The sequence below is a fragment of the Fukomys damarensis genome, unplaced genomic scaffold, assembly GCF_012274545.1.
Source record: "Fukomys damarensis isolate Sample0158 unplaced genomic scaffold, DMR_v1.0_HiC HiC_scaffold_5, whole genome shotgun sequence".
Taxonomy (NCBI): domain Eukaryota; kingdom Metazoa; phylum Chordata; class Mammalia; order Rodentia; family Bathyergidae; genus Fukomys; species Fukomys damarensis.
This window is the reverse complement of record NW_022900917.1, coordinates 11,791,413-11,807,877: the sequence shown is the minus strand read 5'-3', so window position 1 is coordinate 11,807,877 and position 16,465 is coordinate 11,791,413. Positions and strand designations below refer to the sequence as shown.

Below are 16,465 nucleotides of genomic sequence, written 5' to 3'. Positions count from 1 at the left end.
TTTTTTTTTTTTTTTTTTTTTTTTTTTTTTTAATACCAGAGAGCGAACTCAGGTCCTTGCGTTTGCGATGCAGGCGGTGGTGAAACCCTCATTTTTAAACAAAACTTTTAGATAGCAGATAGGAACATGGTAAAATGTTTATGAAAGTATTACTTTAAAATTATTAACGATGTTTAAAGATGTTAACTTTAAAGACAAAACTTGTTCAACTTTGTGATAACGATTGTATAACTTCAAAAGACTTATATGTGTGTATTTCATCAAGAAGGATGGAAAGGAATTATGCCAAGTAATGGTGGATGGTTATGATTTTGGGTGGGAAGATTGCTGGTAGTTTGTATGCATCCTCTGTATTTTCCTGCATCTCCAAATTTCTTACAATATCACGAACTACTATTGTAAACAATAAAGTAACATCACTGCATTAACTAATACTAGCGGCAATTTGGGGGTGTATACACATCCTCCTTTCTATTTTTCTGGAAGAGACAGTTTGACTAGTTAATCTCTATCGATGGTGATTATTTCAGGGAAGAAAGCAATTAATTTAGCAAACAAAAAAAGCCAGATCCATCACATGCTGGAGACCTCACTCAGTTGTGCTTGTTTGTTTGTTTGCCAGCCAATTGTTTTTACATGAACTACAGAAAGAAAAACTAAAATACGTGAAAAGTTTGCAGCTGAAAATTTGCAGCCATTTTTATCTAAACAAATAAAAACTATGTTTAAATATTAATTTAAAATATTTTTCCTCCAGAATTATTTTTCAATATTTTCCTCCAGAATTATTTTTCATTTTTAACTGCTAGAATCAAGAGGATGTTCAGAGGAATCAACTGAAAAAATGTTTTCAAAAACGTTGCAAAGTCTTCCCTTTTTCTTAAACAAGGTTATTGTTTGTTTAATGATGACAATCAAAATAATGCTCCATTTTAAGCTTCATGAGTGTAAATTTTGTAAAATTATGCCTTTGGCATTCAAAGATACTCTCTGGGAGAAATTTTCTAATGAGATTGGATCGATTAATCTCCTTTTTATGCCAAAAACAAATAGAAACGGATCCAGGACAAATCCGTATCAAAAATCACAGAGCTGTGTCTCCTGTCATATTATCGCGGGCCGTTACCCTGACTAAAAATATTAAATCATCATTTCTCCATATTGCCAATATTTATTTGTAACTGGAAATTAGTCTTCATAATTCTACTCACAAAACAATCTGGAGTAGCAAATGTTGTTAATGCTATCTACATATTCCTGATGATGCTGTGTGAATTCACATATGTGTGTGTTTAAGATTAAAAGGTTTCATACCCTTGAATACCTACATAAGAAAAACACAAGAAAAAGGTTAGAGAAAGTGACAAAACTTTAAAGAACTTCAGTCTTTTGAGTGAATCAAAAAAAAAGAAGCTTTCACATGCAGCAAAAATGTTATTGGTTTTACTGAAAGAAAACCCAGAGGATTTGGAGCAGCGTTATTGCCTCAAGCTATTACTATAGAAGTTAATAAGGAAAAGAAATGGAATCCTGAAATTTAAAAATTATCTGTGTCAACTACAAAAAGAGGTAAATGATGAATGAGATGATCTGGAAATAAAATTTGATGAAAAGAGAAAACAAATTATGATTAATATGTAAGGATCTTATAGGTTTTAGGAGTGAAATGTGCTTATAAAGACTAATTACATTTATACGTAATATATTCTAAGTTAATGGCAACTGAAATTGGAAATGACAAATACTAATAATTTAATATAGGCAGGAGGTGTTTCTCAATTTAATAGTTTATGAGACACTGATATGCACAAACTAGTTCAAGCAAGAAATTTAGTCTAAGTAAAATATGATTGATCTTAAAATCCTTGTTTTTCTCAAATAATCCATTACATAATTAGCCCAATGGAGGAGACCATACTTAGTAATTATAATACTAAACTCATTAAAACCTAATATATTATCTGTTTCAAATTTTGCTTGAGGATGGAAAGCAGTAAAATAATGGTTGTGTTCAGTCAAATCTTTTATTATATATAAGATACTGTCAATGGATAAATTACTGGACATTTATTATTTTGTGACTATTGTGATAGTTTTAGGTATTCAAAGAAGCCCTACAACTACTGCACATATGGAAAGATGCCTTAATACAAAGTTACCAGTGGTAAAACATGCATACTTAGGGGTGTGAGGAGGAGAGAGAAAAAGCCACTGATTATGTAACACAGACATTTGCCTTCCAGGGGCAATGTACTGAAATCGCCAAGGACCTCTAACGCCCTTCAAAGGATCATAAGACTTACGTCATTACTGGGTATATTTTCCCTTTCAAAATATACACATTTTGTAAATTCAAAATAGAACTATGCTCATTGATTTATAGATTCTCCAAGGTTCCTCTAGAATTTTCTACTAGGATATTTAAGTGGATATCTCACAAAATTAAGGAATTGAGACAGAAATGACATATTATAATCAGCCAAACAGCCCAAGTCCAGATTGTAGATGCTGAGGCTCCAGTCATAAGTAAGAGTGCCTGGAATTTATAAATCTCTTTGTGGAAGCCTACGAACACTTGTATGGTTTACAGCATCCCACTAACTAAACACATTTTCCCTTGCACCAAACTGATGAAGAAGATACACAATTATAACTAGAATCTCATTTACTTTTTCAAAAATTAGCAGAATAACAGGAAACACAAATGGTCCATCAAACCACTGATTCCCATTTGCCAGAGTTATTAGGAAAACAAACAACATACAAAAGTCAATAGTTTATATAAGAAAAATTTTGGATAAATTTATTAACTCAGGTATACCCATTCATGTAAATGTGTATACGTTACCAAAGAAAAGAATGATGTAGTTTTATGTCAACGCATGATATCCTATGTCAGAAAAGACCACAATATTCTTATTAGGAAATCCCTTTTAAAAGTTTCAACTTTATTGAGCAGAGAAAAATATATCCTCCAAATTTTGGATTGTTTTGCTCTTCCCAGACTGTGACTCCAATGTATTATTTGCATACTTCCTTACTTTTGGGGGGGGCGTGGTACTGGGGATTGAACTCAGGTCCTTGCGCTTGCAAGGCAGGCCACTGAAGCTCTGAGCTAAATCCCCAGCCCTATACTTCCTTACTTCTTTCTCTTCCATATTCCTTTGACTAATAATAAAGGGGGAGGGCTAGGGATTTAGTTCAGTGGTTCCACTGCCTGCCTGGCAAGTGCAAGGACCCAAGTTCAATCTCTGGGACCAAAATAATAGTAATGATAATAATAATAACAATGAGCAAAACCAGCTCTTTTCTTAAACTTTTTCATTTGTATCGACTGCCTGTTTATACATTGGCTACCTTTATAGAATTTGCTATAATAAAATCAGTGAAAAACATCAAAGTTTCAAAAAGAGTCATTTGAGTGAAGTTCTAAATAGAATATTGCATATGTATTACCTCACTTTGCTGGTCTGTCACTTAGAAAAGCTGCTTCCATCCAACGTATTTGTGGAACAGCTACAATCTCTAAACATAATTTAGGTGGAATGATTATAAATATTAAAATAAGTGTGTACATAAATGTAGAATCTGTATTGTTTTTACTTTATAAGTAATACCATATTCACTTTCCATACAGGTACCGTTCTTTAAATAACCCACACTGATATTATCATTAGTTAAATCAAAAAATACTTTTGGGGGCCAAGGATTTAGCTCAGTGGTTCCGCCACCTGCTTCTCAAGTGCAAGGTCCTGAGTTCGATCCCCAGTTCCAAAAAAACACAAAACAAAACAAAAAATTTTTGGTTTCTCGATCCTACTGCAAGTCACAATACCCAGTTTTTATAGTTAAATAAAAGTACTTATGTTACCTTGATTGATTTAAATCAATACCCAAGAGTTTAAAAGGAAATAAAAAATTGAAGGAATTAAAAGGAATAAAGTGAAACTGTGACTATATAAATACTATTATCCAAAGTGAAAGCCAAAATAGAACACCTGGGAACCATCTTCTCCTCTTCCCTCTCCCTCATCCTCAACGTGACTGGTCATAAACATTTTCAATCTTCAATTTCACCTGATAGCACTTTCTATGCTGCCAGTCTTTATATAACCACAGTGAGTCTTCCGAGTGTCTCTGGTGAACCACTGGAGAAAACTCCTCTTAGATTCCTTCCATTCGGCCTACTCTCTCCATGCAGTTCATTCTCCACTTTCCAAATCAAAGAATCTTTCATAATTTAAAAACATGAGCTACTCTACGAATTAAAATTACCCCATTGCTCTGCTCCTACTGTAACAGAAAGCTTATGCCCCATCCTGAATCTATATTCCAGCACTTCGATTACAGCTTGATTTGTCCTGGTATGGGAATTCATCTCATTGGCAAATAAAGATATTTTCTGAGTATTTACTGCATATCTGACCAGAATGAACATTTTTACATGGGTAATTTCATTTAATTCTAGTACAATTTTTTACCATAGTTTGATGAGGAAACTGAGTTCGCAGGGAATATCTGGAATCTCCTCAGTGTCCGTATGGCTTGTGTTTAGATGTTTCCCAAAAGCCTCATGCTTTCCCAGAGGCAGCTAAATCTAGAGTGTGGTTGACTTATACCAGGGGTTAGGCCTGAGGGCGCTAGGATTTAAGGACATGAGTGCTTTCCACCCTAGGCAGTCTGTGATATGAGTGCTATCCACCCTAGGTCTTCTGAATAAGATAAAAGGGCAGAAAGACCCTGTCAAGGTCTCTCTCTTGTTACCTTTGTTATCATACGGATGCCATGTTGTTGCTCCTCTGAGAGACCTGTGTGCCATCCACCCCGCTTTTGAAGCCAGCAGATTACGGACTGAACCTCTATGAACCATAAGCCAAATTCCCCATTAGCTTTTGGATGTTGATTATTTTATCTCAGCAATGAAAGGAAAGTAACTAATACAGTGTCACAGGGTAGAACCAAGTCAGACACCAAATTCTGACTCCAGAGTATACCATCTTAAATCCTACTGCATTCCAGGAGGTATCTTCAAATGCCAAGTTACATCCATGCTATTATTTAATTTCTTTCTATCTGCCAGAAGGGCTACTCTGGCCTTTAATGAAGTCTTCCCTAACTCCACAAACAGAAAGTTCTACAGATATGATCACCATCTTTGAGCATCTGCTAAATTAATTTTGGTCATTGTGAAAGTAACCCTAGATTTGATGAAAATGCAAAAACTGGGTGAATCCCAGCAAAACTGACCTGATATCTTCATCTGGAGTTTCTACAAGACTTCAAGGTAATTGTAATGCGCAATTATCAGAGGAGTGCCGACTTCCATAAACATTAATAATGCTTACACTATTTTGCTATTATTCGCATAACCTTATTTCCAATTACTCTAAAGGTATTTTAGGCATAGAGCTTACGTAAGTGAATAGCACTTACACTTAGAACCTGTACCTAGACCTAAGTAGGTACTCAACAAATATTTTACAAACAAATAAGGGCATCATACTTATATCTGGGAAGCAACATGGAGATAGAAAACTATGGGATGGTGCCATTAGGAGGTATATCATATGGTGGTTTGGACAACTTGTACTGGAATAAAATTATCTGAGACATACTCTATGTCTTAACATACAGATAATAAGAAGAGCAAAAAACGAGGTAATATCAGAATTGAAGGAAAGAAGATACCACTTCTAAGCTAGGCTGATTGGTCCATTAATGTTAAGATTTAGGGTGAAACATCAGATATAGTATGTATGTACACCAATTCCCCACAGTGAGCGAATTTATTATGTATCATAAACATATACTCAAAAAGGAGGGGCAGGAACGTATGAAAAAGCATCTTATATCTAGAAAAAGGAAGATGAGAAATAGAAAACACTGATGAGTGAAAAAATGGTGAAAGGAGAACAGTGAGGAAAGTTATCCTAAATCTAAGAAACAAGTAATTACTTTACTTAAGCAAAAGAGTATTGCAAAATACTTGTGTGGAAAATTGCAAAAGAATTTACTGTTTAAATAGGAAACGACATGATTTTGCTCTTATTTAGTGGATAATACGAAGGCATTGGTATGTAGTAATCAAATATTTAAAAAGATTAATGACAGCACTGAGTAAAAAATATAATTGAGTAAAAGGAACATCAGGTTTTTCATACATAGGACTAAAATAACATGGGTCAAGCATTACAGAGTTAAAATGTCATTTTTCCCAGTTCAAGGAGTTAAAGATCAATATAAAACTAAAAAAGAAGTTATTTGTCAACATTTGTCTACAAGTATAGAAAAAGCAGTATTTATCCATATAGTGACTGCACCAACAAGTAATGTTTTTCTTCCTGTTTTTTTTTTTAACTTCATCAGTGAATAAGAAAATCTGATGGATAAAATAATACTCACTTTCTGGGAAGAATCTCAGCCAAAATTCTATTTCCCAAGACAGAAAAACACCTGCCATATTTCCTGAAACCTTTACTATTTAAAATATTCCTTTAGGAATGTAGTAAGAGTTGGCTTTCTTGGGTTAAAAAAAAAATCTGTCCTTTTTTATAGAGAATCTTAAAGTCTTCTGCATCTGTTGCTGACTTTGATGGAGTTATTATGAAACTTCCATTTCCCCATTGTGAATCCTCCCTTATGTCATCCTGTGGGCAGAACTTTTATCTCAGAGACTGTCATAAAGTATGAAAGATGTGGAGTGACACATGTGTCTCCTCCACAGAAAAATGTCACTGTAATTATGCATACACACACCACTCTCAAATCCCTTCTCCTAGTACCCAAGTGTTGAAGCATTTTGCTCCATCTGAGAATCTAAATTTAGGCATTTGAAGCTGTTCTTATAGTCCTTGAATGGAAATGCAAATGAGTGTAGGCATTGCGGAAAACAGTATGGACGATCCTCAAAACGCAGAAATAGAGGGGCCGGGGATTTAGCTCAGTGGTGCTGCCACCTGCCTCAAAAGCGCAAGGTCCTCATTCTAATTCCTGGTACCGAAAAGAAAAAAAAAACGAAACAGAACTAGAACTAATATGTGATCCAGCAGCATAGACTTAAGAGAGAGCAAATCAGTAGGTTGAAGAGAAACCTCACTCCAGTGTTTATTGCAGTATTATGCACAGTAGCCAAGATTTGGAATCATCCTAGCTGTCACATAAAGGAATGGTGGTGTATATGAGCAATAGATGAACATATATTATTCATCCATTTAAAAAATGTCGAAATCTAGTCATTATGGCAACATAAATGAAAGTGGGGGACGCTCCATTAAGTGAGATTAGTTAGGCACAGCATGAAATGTACCACATATTCTCCTTTATATGTAGAAGCTAAGAGAATTGAGCAGCTTGAAGTAGCAAGAACAAGTGGTGACCACACACAAGGAGCACCGGGACAGGGAGTGGTGCGGAGAGTATGGCTGATGTCCACACAGGTGTAGGGGGGTAGAGGAAACAATCCCAGGGCTCTGCAGCACAGTCAGGTAACTGTGATTGACAGCATTTAACTGTATATCTCAGAAGAGCTAATACACAGACTTTCAAACACTCCCAACACAAAGAAAGGATAAATATATGTAACAATTATCCTGATATGAGTATTGTATATATTTTACCCGATATTTGTTGAAATCACACTGTACACCACAAATATGTGCAATTACTCTGTGTCAATTATATTTATTTGATTTTCTCTTACAGAAGCTGTATACCTGAGCCACTGTCCTGAAAGACTTGAACACGTAATGATATTCCTTAAATTTTAGCTCAATGAACATACTCTTCAACAAATGGACAGATCTGGAATTACCACAAAATAGATGTTTCTTCAATCAAGGAAGCCTTTTTTTTTTTTTTGGAACTCGCCAGAAATAAACACGTCCTTTTCATTTTAAACAAAATGAATCATTCACACTGTACTTCCCGGTGTCTGGGAGTGATGCAGCCGAGTGTGCAGGAAGGGAGCAGTCAACCCTCCTGACTGCCCTGCTGGATGCTGTCCCCAACCGCAGCTGCTCCATGCAGCACTTGATCCACCAAATGCGTTTTAACTGCTCGTCAAGCTGTTGTTATTAAGGCAGCCAAAAGTGCTGTCACGGCTGCTTCTGTAAGTTTGTCCTTAAAAGCCAGGAAAGTATTTATTGGCCATTCTACTTCTGTAAGGCTGTACTTCATCTTGAAATTTTCTTGTTCAAGCTCTCACATTCTCTTAATTTAAGTTCAATATTTGGCAAAGACTATGCTAGTGATATTACTGATTAGACAAACGGTGGATTTAAAAGCATGAAGAACATCCAACTTTTAAAAATTAAGTAAAAGAATATTAAGCACCCTCTGAATTCACTATTTTCTACTAAATGTATCATTTTCTTTTTCTTATCACCTTCCCTGTTCCTACGTCCTACTCGCCTCCTTTTTCCTGTAAACTATAATTTTCTCATCTATGTCTCTGTATTCTTTCATTTTTCTGTTAAGAGTTCTGATTTTAACTCACTGACTGACTTTGCTTTTTAAAAAAACACGTGCAACTGGAGTATGTGTATGTAACAATGTTATTAAATGTATCATTTATTGTGGTATTTGCTTAATTTATCCCAAAAGTAAGATCATTGTCTCTCAGAGAGTATTTTCATTCCTGCTATTATGCCTTGATAAAATTATTATTTATTGTAGCATAAGCTTTATATAGCGCTGGTATTTTAAATTATGCTTACTTTAACCCAGAAAGTTTTAAATAATCTTGTTCCAATTAAGAAGCATTCAGCAGTTGTTTTGATGTCATAATTAAGGCCCTTTGATGTAATGTTTAAATATTTGCTGATCCTCTCCTAGTAGGTTAGTTTCTACCTTGTGGATTTTAAAATATATATGTAGATATAGATAGAGAGAGAGATAGATAGATAGACAGACAGATAGAGACAGAGATATATTTAACACTGGTCTTACTGTGATGCTTAATTTTATTTTTTTCCTTTTTGTCTCTTGAGTAAAAAGAAACATCTAAGGATTAACAAGTATCTAGGCACCATCTTAAATCCAAAGCACCACTTCACTTTCAGAACAATTTCCTTCAGAATGCTAATTCAATGAAATTAAGTCTAATTCTCTTTGAGTAGCCTCTAGACTGTTAGAAGACTTAATAATCTTATTATTTAAACCAACTAGACAAAAATCTATTAAGGCACCATCTAGTCTTCTGCACATTCACTACTAATGCTGAATTGTCACATATTTTAATTTGATTCAGAAAATTAATACAGAAAATGTTGGCATTCCTTGATTGCTCATTCTATAACCGTAACTAGTGGTAACATAATTGGAAAAAAGATTACGAGTACAGAGTGGAATGTAGCCCACATGGTAAAGTTTCACTCAATTAGGAAGAGACGTATCTCACTCATCGCTCATTTTCCCTTTGGTTCCACTCAGTACCCTTCACGTAGTGAGGCACTAAACTGACTTTCTAACGAAAGATCCTCACGTAAAATGCTTAGCTTGCATCTAATATGCCTTTATATCAGAGATGCTGGTTTCTAAGATCTAAACTTATGAGAATTAAAGCCATTCGTCATTACTTTTCTCCAAAGATGATTAGTAAAACTTGGAATACTCTAAGAGACAAGCTTTTATAACCACTATTATTTATTGATTGGGATGTAGCCAGACTTCCTCTATTTATGGGAAATAATTAAGATTTTCAAAACAAAACTATTTGAAAAATAATTGTCTGTATTATAAATTACTGTCAAAACATGTGCTGCTTTTGAACTACATCTCCTATAATGAAGTCAGATTCCTGACATGTCATTCTATGTGACTTGGGAGTCATCATTGCTTCAAAAACAGCCTTAGTTCTTCCTGTCCCTTCAAATCTTATGAGCCAGCCCAACTGAAATAGTCGCAGTTACCCCAATGTGCTAGCTTTCAGAGCTTTGCCTAAACATGAGTTTTCTTCTACTGCAAATATCCACCCTTTCCCATCTAACTGTGGCACTTCTGCTTGTTAAATCACAGCACAAGCAACATCTCCTGCTTACAGTACTCCCTGAAATTCTTCAGTGGAGCCGACTGCTTACCACTTTTGTGCTCTTTACCACAAATATTCCTATTAGAGCATGACTAACAGTAGATCATTGCTTTACCTTTCTGTCTGTTCTACCCTACTATTATTTCCGCCAAGAAGATAATGTGATGTATTATTCATCTTCACATGTCTTGTGCGGAGCACACTGCCTGACCTATGGAAGGTGTTCCAGATATTTATTGATTGCATGAAGGAATCCTTTAAGAATTTGTCACATCTTTACATTACAAAAATGCATTTATTATACCTGAGTATAGCAAGAGTTGGACAATACATTATATGAGAAATAAAATTCATTGTTAAACACCAATTAACTAGTGCTACAATGTGAATCCTAACTGAATTCCTTTAAAGGCCCATTTGGTTGAGTCTTGGTCCCTATCTTGGTATTACCAGGAAGGAGCCGATTGGTGAAGATGTAGGGGTCAGTGGGAAATTATTAAGTCATTGGGTGCACGTCCTTGAAGAAGACAGTGGGACCACAGCCCTTTTCCTCCCTTTCTTTCTCAGCTGTGAGGTGAACGGTTTGCTCTTCTCCGCACTCCCTCCCACTGCTGTCTGAGTCTGCTGGGTCGTGGACTGTAGCCTTCAAAACTGTGAGACTGTCTTACGTGTTTGTGATAGTCATGGAAAACCAAGTAACACTAACAGCCTTTATCTGGCACATGTCTGCCAACAAAGTCTCTTTTGTTTACCACTGAGAATTTCTCTTCTATCAGAGCTTCCAGCACAGGTAATGATGCTTCAGTGGTGGACTGGGTGACAAAGACAAGGTGGTAAGTGGCACTTCAGGAGGCAGAAGCCAGGCCACTTTCAAAATACAAGATCCCAGCAATGAGTGTCACTGTACTCTATCCCTAAAATGTACCGATAAACTCAATTAAAGCTGAAAAACAAAAATCAAAATCTGTATAGACGTAGGATTTAAATCCCATGATGAATACCAGTATCAGAGTAGGTATACTAATATTAATGACACATGTCCAAGGTACATATCTGCTAGGTTCAACTTCTAGGTGTTAGGGTCAGGTGTTCAATGATGTATGTGCCATGTGTACTGTGAATGCTGAGTAAGTTTCAGGGACAGGACTCAATGACACCTAAACAGACACAGTCATGTGAAAACAGATACTGATTTCATGGAGCTAACGCTCTAGGGAGAGAAAAAGCAAGCCCGTAGTTACCCAATCATTTGACTATACTTGTGATAAATTTATGTATAAAACAATACAATATATCTAATATTAATTTACCTAACAGAAGTGAGTCATCTTTTTTTATTGAAAAGCTTTTTAGGGAAATAGGATAAATATTTTATGCCAATAACTCCAATGTTAAAATTTCTACAAATCAAATTTTGTCACAATTTGAAAATCTTACTAATAAAAGAGGAAAATCACAATTCATACCACAGAAATAAAAAAAGTACTACAAAGGACTACTGTGAAAGGATCACACAACCAAAATTTGGATAACCTAGCAAAAATGGATGCATTTCTAAAAAAATATAAAACCAATCAAGAATGAATTGTAAAAAAAAGGAAAAGAAAAATGTGAAAACTGAACAGATAGAAAGCTAGCATAAAGATTGAATTAGTCACCAAAAGCCTCCTAACAAAGAAAATCTCAGGAACAGATGGGTTTACATGTGAATTCTAACAAGCATTTAAAAAGGAATTCATGGTCATCCTTTTCAAAGTCTTCTGTAAAACTGAAAAGGAGGAAATACTTCCAAATTCATTTATTTAGGTCCACATTACACTGATACCAAAGCTAGATAAACACACTGTAAGAAAACTACAGGCAAATATCTCTGCTAAAAATGAATACAAAAATCTTCAGTAAATCTCTAGCAAACTGTGTCTAGGAGCCTATTAAAAGATCTTGGAACCTAACCAAGTCATACTCATTCCAGGAGTATAGGATGATTTTGAATACATAAATCAATAAATATGATTCATCACATTAGCACAGTAAATGACAAAACTCACATACCCTATCACTGAATGCAAAAAAAAAACCTTATTTGATAAAATTGAATAGCTTTTCATGATTAAGACTCTCACTAAACTTTTATAGAAGGAATCCATCTTAGTAAAAGCTGTAAATCAATGGCTTATGCTATCATACTTTGTAATTAAAAAAACTGAAAGCTTTTCCTCTAAAATGGGAGGAATACTAGGTTCACGCCACTTCTATTCCATATGGTAGTGAGAGTCTTGGCCAGATGAATTAGGCCTAGAGGGTCATGGGGACACACAGTTGGAATGGAATAGTAAAACTCGTATTTGCATGTAATATGATGTTTTATATACAGAAAACTATAAAGACTCCACAAAACTACTAAACTCATACATGAATCAGTAAAGTTGCAGGATAGGAAATTAACATGTGAAAGTTGCATCCTTTTGCTTTTCTTTTTGTGCGATTCGTTTTGCGGGGACAGTATCCACTGTGTAGTTCGTGCTGGACTTGAGTTTGCTACGTAGCCTAAACTGGTCTCAAACTCATGCTGATCCTTTTGCCTCAGCCTCTCAATTGCTGCAATTACAGATGTGAGCCGCCATGCCTGGCCAGTGTGTTTTCACAGAATAAAAATGAACTATCCAAACATAAATAAGGCAACAGTCTCATTTACACTAATATAAAACAAATTGCTTCTAAATAAAACCAACCATGAAGGGTGAACATTTTATATACTGAAAATTACAAGAAAAACTGATGAGAGAAATTATGGAAGAAACAAATAAATGAAACGGCTTAATGTGTTCGTGAACTGAAAAATAATATTGCTATAACATCCCTATCAGCACAGGTAATCTTTGGATTCAATCCAAAATCTCAATGGTATAATGCAATACTATAATGCATATGGAACTACAAAACACTATGACTAGCCAACATATTTTCTGTGAAAAAATTGGTGAATATGTGCTTAGCATGCGTGAGACCCTGAATTCAATCCTCAGCATCCTAAATAAATAAATATCACAATGCTAAAGTAATCAGAATGGTATGGTACTAGGATAAAAAGCAGACACAAGGACCAAGAGAATACAACCGTAAAGCCTGAAATAAATCTCCACATATGTGGTCGAAGCAATTTTGACTTGGGTTCCAAGAATGCACAATATGAAAAAGATAGTTTCTTAAACAAATGATGTTTGGAAAACTGGATATCAGCATGAAAAAGACTAAATTTGGATCCTATCTATAACATCCACAAAAAAATCAACTAAAAGTATTTAAGAACACCACAAAATAGAACTCCTAGAAGAAAACACAAAAGAAGGGATTGATTAAATTGGTCTTGGCAATTTTATTAGATGTGGCATCAAAAGAACAGAAAACAAAAATAAAAAATAGTTAAGGTGGACTGAGTCATATTTTTTAAAACTTTTGCCTATCAAAAGAGGTAATCAGGAGAATGAAAAGAAAACCTACAAAACTGAAAAAAATATGCTAACCATGTATCTGAAGAAGCTTAATATACAAAAATGAAAGGAACCTCAAACAGCAGGAAAATAACGTGATTAAAAGTGAACAAGGCACTTAGATGCATATTTCTTCTAAAAATAGAAAACTTACAAATAAATGATCAGTGACATAAGAAAAATTGCCCACATCACGAATCACCACACAAATGCAAATCAAAACTCTGAGACTGCTGGGATGTGGAGAAACTGGAATCTGTGTATACTGCTGGTAGGACTCTAACATGGCAGCACAGTGCTAAGCGACAAGGAGATTCTGTAAACAAGTGAAAATAGATCTACCATTTAATCCAGCAATTGCACTTCAGAGCATATGTCCAAAAGAACTGAAATTGGGACACTGAAGAGGTCCTTGTGCTCCCCTGTTCAATGTGATATTATTCACACTAGTCATAGCACGAAAACAATCCAAGTGCCCATCCACAAATGGATGGAAAATGTGGTGCAGACATAAGCGGTGCACTTTCCAACTCTAAAAATTATGAAAATCTTATCATATGTAACAACACAGAAGAACCTGGCAGACACTGTGTATTAAAATAATCCAGTCACAAAAGGATAAAAACTGTATGCTTCCACTTACATATCTAAAATAGTCAATTCCATGGAAACAGAATAGAACAGTGATTGCTAGGGACAGGCAAAAGTAAGCATGGGGAGTTACTGTTCATTAAATCTAAAAATTCAGTTGCACAAAATGAATGAGTTCTAGAGATTTGCTGTACATCTTTGGGATTACAGTTAATTCTGTATTGCACATTATAATTTTGTTAAGAGAGTAGCCATCCCATTAATTGTTCTTACTGTAATAGCAAAAGAAATATTTGTAAACCCTGGTGAAATAATTAGGATTTTATCCATATAATTTTGTAATTGAATTGACGGAACATTTCAACATCTCTAACGATCTTAAATCCATTTAAATGCTTCCTTTCAAAGCTGAGGTGGTGCTTATACTCATGAAAGCATATTTTACATTAATAGAGACATCCATAATTTTCCTGAGTAGTACACAATATTATTTTTACCTGTGTATTCAAGATGAAAGCCTGCAGCAGAAACACTGATGTCAGATTGGAAATTTAAATATAAATTGTTAGACGTACTGTTCAAAAGATGGGGTATTGTTGTTCCTGAAATGATAGAAGGGAGACCAATGACCACACAGTGAACGCTGTCCTAAAACTGAGCAAGTAAACTACCAATCAGCCACAAGTTATCACTGAAATGATGTATCAGTAAAACAGTTGTACAAGAACTTTGCAACAAAATACTTTTTTCCACAACCCATTTTCATTTTGCCTTCCTATCTCTAAGGAGACCGACCTTTGAGATGACATTAGATAGTTCCCTAAAAATAGATAGGAATAAAAAGGGCTGGTAAAAGTCAAAGCAATAAACTTTGCTTGTCACCTCAAATAAATTTTGAACTTCATGTAGATTTCAATATTTCATGCACAAGGTAATAGGACCCTAATTTTTTTTCATTATTTAGAGAATACTTTATTAGTTTCTGTAATCAAACCCAATTTTTAAAACTGCATGTGATTTTTAGAGCAAAATAATTTAAGAGTTTTTATAAGTTTAGAGTATATGTGGTAGCTTACAAAAAAAATCAATTTTGAATTAATATTAGCTTTGGCTCTCATCAGTGCATTATAATGGAGTTCTTTTGAACTTGTGAGGAAAAATCAACTTTATTTCATCCAATTATTGAGTTTTGAAAATTTAATTATTTGTTTGAACCAATTACTTCTTGACTAGGATACAAGAACAGAAGCAGTTTCCAATAACAAGCATAAGAACAACTGTCAATACTATGTTTTAAAACAAAGTTCAATAAACAAGCCTTGAAAATGCTGTAAATATCTCACCATAAGTAAGTAGTTATTTCACATTTGCTTTGTACAAATTTGTTGACCTTAACCCAGGTGACTACAGGAGAGAACGGGAAAACTTCATTACAGAACAGGCAATTATTTCTATTTTTGTTTTTGTTTTCTCTCTTCCTGGGTGTTCATTTGTGTCCTGACATCAGTTGCTGAAGACTGACTTAAACAGAAACTCAAAAAGTCACTTACTTGCCTTGAGTCTCTTAGAGGCTCTCGGTAATTAACAGCTCTAACTGGAATCACACCAGCTGGGTCCCAAACCCACCCTACTGTTAGCTCTACAACCCCGGGCAACTTCATTTCTCTATGCTTCGGTCACTCTCAAGGACGGCTGGACACCTCATGAGGACCTGTATGGCAAGACTCACGAACCCGAGCGAGTGCTTGGGAATCAATAGTCATTTTGTTCTCCAGGCACTTTTAGCACTCTTGTATTTATTGTTAAGAATTACACTCAGAAATAACACTATACTGAATATTTAACAAGATTTTCCTTCTACTTAAGCCTATACTTTGAATCTATATCTTTGCTACTGGTTCACCTAAGCTGAGTTATTCCTGCTCTGAGAAACTGTATTTCTTTTTTCACCTGGGATGATGAGGAAATATTATCTAAAATCTTTTAAAAATTTAAAATCATTCAAGCTTATTTCAGTATACCACCTGAAATGTATAAATTAACAGTTTGGCTATGTTTCTATTTGCATTTCTAGAATTTAAAATGTATGTGATATGACCAGGGGATTTAGCTCAGCGATTCCACTGTCTGCCTCACAAGTGCAAGGTCCCGAGTTTGATTTGTTGTACCCCAAAACAAACAAACAAACAAACAAAAATGTATAATAGTGAAAATTAACAAACTAATCTCTTCAATTTCTATATGTGAGTTCTTAGCTTATTGCATAATTATCTTTAAAACCTTAACAAATCTAATTTTAAAAAAATCTTTAAAAGCCAGTTAACATTTTGAATAACAAATCAAACTATTTTTTTTT

The 16,465-nt window shown here is 34.8% G+C and overlaps 1 protein-coding gene across 2 annotated transcripts in view; it reads right to left on the bottom strand.

Moving 5' to 3' along the window:
* The window catches only part of Csmd3 (CUB and Sushi multiple domains 3), a 1,090,649-nt gene that overhangs the window by 118,367 nt on the left and 955,817 nt on the right, over positions 1 to 16,465 (bottom strand). For both annotated transcript variants that reach the window (XM_010619527.3, XM_033759931.1), the window contains one exon: positions 14,607 to 14,711. In XM_010619527.3, coding sequence (XP_010617829.1) covers positions 14,607 to 14,711 — 105 coding nt within the window. The remainder of the gene's footprint in view (positions 1 to 14,606; positions 14,712 to 16,465) is intronic.